At 40.8% G+C, this 5,722-nt stretch overlaps 1 protein-coding gene across 1 annotated transcript; it reads left to right on the top strand.

Annotated features, from left to right (window-relative positions):
• Positions 1–2,646: 2,646 nt before the first annotated feature.
• Positions 2,647–3,978, top strand: LOC139733764 (uncharacterized protein F54H12.2-like). Its single transcript, XM_071644569.1, has one exon. It carries the CDS (start codon positions 2,647–2,649, stop codon positions 3,976–3,978), a length of 1,332 nt encoding a protein of 443 aa, XP_071500670.1.
• Positions 3,979–5,722: the final 1,744 nt, after the last annotated feature.

A 5,722-nucleotide genomic window follows, 5' to 3' on the forward strand; every position in this document is an offset into this window, starting at 1 on the left:
ATAGAATGTGAATTGATTCAAGCAACGAAATTCGCTGCACTGTGTGTATGCGTGTACAATAAATGATGCGTTTCATTTTCAAATGATTTTTTTACTCGTTACCTTGTCTATCATTGATGCCTTTTATGTCATTGCAACGTGAAAGGAATGCCATTTCTGATGTTTGCTTCTGCAGTGTGTGGTTGCTGAGACGAATAATGTCTAATTCATTTGAGAGAGCGTTAGAGGAAATCTATTACGATCCTCAACATCCAGCTAGTTTCGGCGGTGTCAGTAAGTTGTGGAATGCGGTGAGAGAGGTGGAAACTGAAAAAGCGAGCTTGCAGGGTGTCAGAGACTGGTTAACGAAACAAGATGCGTATACAATGCACGCACCGGCGAGAAAGACATTTAAGAGAAATGTTGTGAAAGTGAGAGGAATCGACGAAATCTGGGAGGCTGATCTTGTAGATGTTCAAAATTTGAAAAGGTTTAATAATGGTTATCGCTACTTACTGACGTGTATAGATGTACTGTCGAAATATGCTTGGGTGGTTCCTTTAAAAAACAAAAAATCAAAAGACATTGTCGGGGCATTCGAAAGCATCTTGAAAGAGGGCCGAGTGCCTGTAATGCTACATACAGACAAAGGTTCGGAATTCACAAACAGACATTTTCAGAAATATCTCGAGAAAGAAGGCATTAACTTCTACACAACAGAAAATGAAACCAAAGCCAGCGTTGCTGAACGATTCAATAGAACGCTGCGAACAAAAATGTGGCGCTTCTTCACATTCAAAAACACTTACAGGTATCTCGGTGTAATAAAAGATTTTGTCAAAGGCTATAACAACACCATTCATTCTAGTATCGGCATGAAACCAAAAGACGTGAATATTGAGAATCAAAAGCGTGCCATAAAAAGTCTCTACGGTAGGGCAATGCGAGGGAAGAAGCGTAAAGCTCCACGATTCAAGTATGAAATCGGAGATCAAGTTCGTATTAGTAAAAGCAAACTAAAGTTCGAAAAGGGTTACGAAGCAAATTTTTCGAGGGAGGTCTTTACAATCAGCTCCCGCGTCAATAGGAGGGTACCTGTCTACAGAATAAAGGATTACAACGGGGAACGAGTGAAGGGTACGTTCTATGAAAGGGAATTGATAAGAGTTTCGAAAGACAAGGAGACTACTTACAACGTGGACAAGGTTTTACGCACGCGCATGCGCAATGGGCAGAAAGAATACCTAGTTCGTTGGTCAGGGTATGGCAAAGAATTTGATAGTTGGGTTCGACACTTAACTATGCGTTAAAAACACGATTCACGTTACTCTCGTTATCATTCTTCGCTTTGAACAAAGGAGAAGAGGCTGATCGAACATGGCTTCTCAATTTTACGTGACGCTGCCCAGTAATAGTTCCATGTCGTACTATCCAAATAACAAAACGTGTCAGTTTACAACGCGGCTTCACGCACCTCTCTCACTCAACGAAGATTACGAGGTGGGGTTGGCAGAAGTTCAATTTCAGTGCACGTGGTATAATGTACGACATGATAACAACACCCTCACTATTTACGATAATGAAGTAGAGGACGACGCTGTTCCATTGATGAAAAAAATTGAGATTCCTGCGGGATATTATAATTCTGGAGAGGAACTCATTGACTCGATCAACGAACAGTTCCGGAGAAAATTACGTAAAAGCATCACATTTTATTACAAGAGGACCCAACGAAAATGTTTCATCCGATTAGAAGGAAATACGGCGCTCCTCATTCCCTGTGGTTTGGCTATGATGCTCGGGTTTGAAGGGGAATGCCATCTCACGGAATCAACACTGAGTCCCATGCCAATGGATGTACACATGAAATTTCATACATTTTATGTCTATTCTGATATCGTTCAGTTTCAACACGTAGGTGACGCTGCTGTACCTTTACTGAGGACGATAGCAGTCATTCCGGACAAGGATCGCGATAATATCGTCAATACCTATATCACTCCGCATTACGTCCCTCTTAAGCTTTACAATTTTGAAACGATAGAGATTATATTAACAACCGAATCGGGTGAAGTGGTACCATTTGAACGCGGGAAAGTGATCGTGAAGTTACACTTTAGAGAGCGCTCTACGAACTAGCTGGACGCTAAATTTACACAGCGATACGTCCAACTATGGTGGTATTTCGCGCACCGGCAAGGATTTTTCACGACCAATATGGCTCGGGATTACCCGTCTTCCGCGGGGCATCCATGCAGAGAGGACACGGGCTGGGTAGTCTGGTGAAGGGGCTCTTCAAAGTCGCAACTCCTCTCTTAAAAAGAGGGGCTGTTGCTTTGGGAAAAGAAGCTATGCATACAGGCATGAACATTGTTCAGGACACCATCAACGGACAATCTTTTAAAAGCGCAACTAGAAAAAATGTGGCTCGGGCGGGAAAACACCTGGCCTCAAAGACTGTTCGAGCAGTAAAGAAAAAAATTGGGAATCAGACTGGAGGAGCGCGATTAGTAGTTGTAGGAAGAGTTAAAAGAAGGAGGCGAGGAAGGAAGCGTATCATTCGGTCTCGAAATTCTCCAGCGAAAAGAGCTCGCTTGCGCGACATCTTCGATTAATTCGGACTATTCGTTTACCAGTCTCATACACTCCTTGCTGTCTTTGCTGAACATGGCGCTTCTACACGACAAGAGCGATGTCTGCTGCAAGTCCGAATTGGATTTGTTCACGGTACCACACACTCAAATGAGCATCGTCAAAGGACCATGGGTAGAATATCACCCCGTTAGCAGCATCACCGATGAAGGGCCCATTGAATTCAACGTGTCCGGCACGTCGGAAGAATACTTGGACCTCTCTCAGACCATGCTTCAAGTGACAGTCAAAGTTACGAACAATGATAACACGGCTTTACCAGCTGATGCCCCAGTTGGTCCCGTAAACCTGTTTCTCCCATCTCTCTTTGCACAAGTTGATATCATGCTCAATGAAAAACTAGTGTCTCAGCCGTCGAATACATACCCTTACAGAGCGTACATCGAATCTCTGCTGCACTATGGAGGAGAGACCAAAGAGTCTCAACTCACTCAACAGCTATATTACAAGGACAAAGCGGGGAAAATGGATGTCGTTAACCCGCTGGCAAGCTCTGCAGAAGCTAATCCCGGTCTGGCGAAAAGACATGGATTCATCGTCGAGAGTAAATTACTTTCTCTACTTGGTCCGATTTACGCCGACATTTTTTTTCAAGAAAGACTGTTACTCCCGGGGGTTGATTTGAAAATCAAGTTAAATCGTAGCAAAGACGCATTTTGTCTTCTGTCTTCGACGGAGAATGCCCGATATAAAATTAAAATAGAATCTGCTGCCCTCTACGTTCGCAGAGTAAAGACCAGTCCTACCATCATGTTAAACCACGCCAAGGCCTTGGAGAAGACAACCGCGAAATACCCCGTCAACAAAGTAGACGTGAAGTCCTTTTCCATTCCTGCAGGAAGCATGTCGATTAATAAAGACAATCTATTTCACGGACAGTTACCAAATCGGGTGGTCGTAGGATTCGTTGACACAGACGCCTTTAACGGTACTTTTGGCAAGAACCCCTTCAACTTTAAACATTTACGCCTCAACTTCATCTCCCTCACTATTGACGGAGAAACGGTGCCGATGAGACCATTACGTCCTAGCTTTGCAGCGGGAGCTGGACAAAGTTACATTCACGCTTACAATTCACTATTCATGGGAACCAACCGACTGTTTGTAGACAAGGGAATTAACATCAATCGAGAAGAATACTGCGAAGGTTATACCCTTTTGGCATTCGACCTCACGCCCGACCTATCTGACGGATGTCACTTGAATCTCATCAAGCAAGGAAATCTGCGCTTAGAGCTACAATTCGACGTGGCCATTCCAAACACCGTCAACTGTATCGTCTACTCGGAAGGACAGGGACTGATTCAGATTGATAAAAGCAGAAACATCATCTACGATTACCAATAAAACCTCTTCCGGACAACCGACTGCCGAAATATTCTAATCGACTATGGATACATCGCAGATTCAACGTTTCTTAGAGAACGATCCTATTGTCAAGCCCTATTTCAAAGGAGTATATGCGTCAAATTGTCTACCGCGATCAATTAGTGGGGCGAAGCAGTGCTTCATCGCGAATACCGATCCTAGCGATAAACCAGGAACACACTGGGTGGCTTTCTACTTTTGCAACGGAAAAGGCGAATTCTTTGACTCTTACGGATATGAACCCTTAACTTACAGTCTTGACTTTGTAAAGTTTTTGGACAATAATGCCTCGGCATGGTCCTCTAATTCCAAACGGCTACAAGGAACTGTATCCACAGTTTGCGGACAATATTGTATCTATTACGTGACGAAACGAGTAGGGGGTCAAACAACTCGAAGTGTATTAAATGTGTTTGGCAAGGATTATACGAGAAATGATAAGAGAGTGAATGATTGGTTTAATCGACGTTCTGATGTTTCCCATCGTGTTCATGATACATCTTTTACTCTATTACAAATCGCACGTAGCTTCGATAGTTTGTAAGAAGATATTGTAATAGCGTGTATAACGTAGTGTAAACTTCTCTCTTGATGCGGATTGCTAGATATCTAACAGTATTTAACTTAGTAGTAATTTGTATATATCGTATGTGCAAGCCTGTACTATTACCTTTTTCTCTCACTCACTCTCTCTCTCTCTCTCACTCCCTCACTCTCTCTCTCTCTTTTATTATATATATATATATATATATATATATATATATATATCATATAACTCCAAATCATGAATATATGTTCTTTCATGTCTGGGAAAGCTAGTTTGAAAATAAGAGAATTAAGTTTGTACCTTTATGTTGAAACGTTGAGTGATTGTGACAGTTTGTTACCAATGGAATATATTATCATTTACAATTCATAGACCATAATTACTTAGGTTAGCGTACCTAGCGTAACAACCGCTTGAATACTTTGTAAAATTAGGTAACCTATATATATATATATATATATATATATATTAGATTAAACTTGGGCTGGGTTTCGTTCTTCATAGTAATACACACTTTGTTATTTTCGTTACGAGTATATGTCTCATTTTCTCTTTCGCTCTTCGTTTTCTTTCTCGCTTCTCTTTTCCTCAGTCACGCTGTATAACACATATCACACAGGACAAAACAAAAATAAGATGTAACGAGTGCGTTTTGTATCGTAAGAATATTGTACGTGGTACCCGTTTTATTTTCTCCAATAAAACAACAGACTATAAATATGTAAATAAATTTCTCCTTGTTGTACTTGTTTTTCTTTGCTTCCTTCTACATTTTGTGATTGTGAGAAAAAAATCATTACACCGTGCAACGAACAAACTATATACATTTCCACTGGATACGTAAAGAACTATTCCTCATATAAAAAATACGATTACATTATTCAATTATGTTTCGATGTTCAAGCATGGCTTAAATCATACATGGTGATGAAAGAATAATTAACAACTTATAAACCATTGAGGTGATGTAAAATGACAAAATGACGAATCGACGAAACGTCGAAGTGGTGGATATATGTACAATATGACGGTCTTTATGGAATTAACTACGAATAATAATAAAAACAACTACTTTCACCACTGAATGTAATAATGCATAAACCAGGCAGGATTTGACTATTTACATCGTTTCATGAAGTAAGACATATTATGTACAACTACGCCAGGAGATAAAAT

This window comes from Diadema antillarum, unplaced genomic scaffold (assembly GCF_040938485.1).
Source record: "Diadema antillarum isolate AM-2024a unplaced genomic scaffold, OU_Dant_1.0 seq00000490_RagTag, whole genome shotgun sequence".
NCBI classification, from domain to species: domain Eukaryota; kingdom Metazoa; phylum Echinodermata; class Echinoidea; order Diadematoida; family Diadematidae; genus Diadema; species Diadema antillarum.

Excerpts from the sequence above, each read along its gene's own strand:
- LOC139733764 (XM_071644569.1), top strand. The coding sequence starts at position 2,647 with ATGGCGCTTCTACACGACAAGAGCGATGTCTGCTGCAAGTCCGAATTG.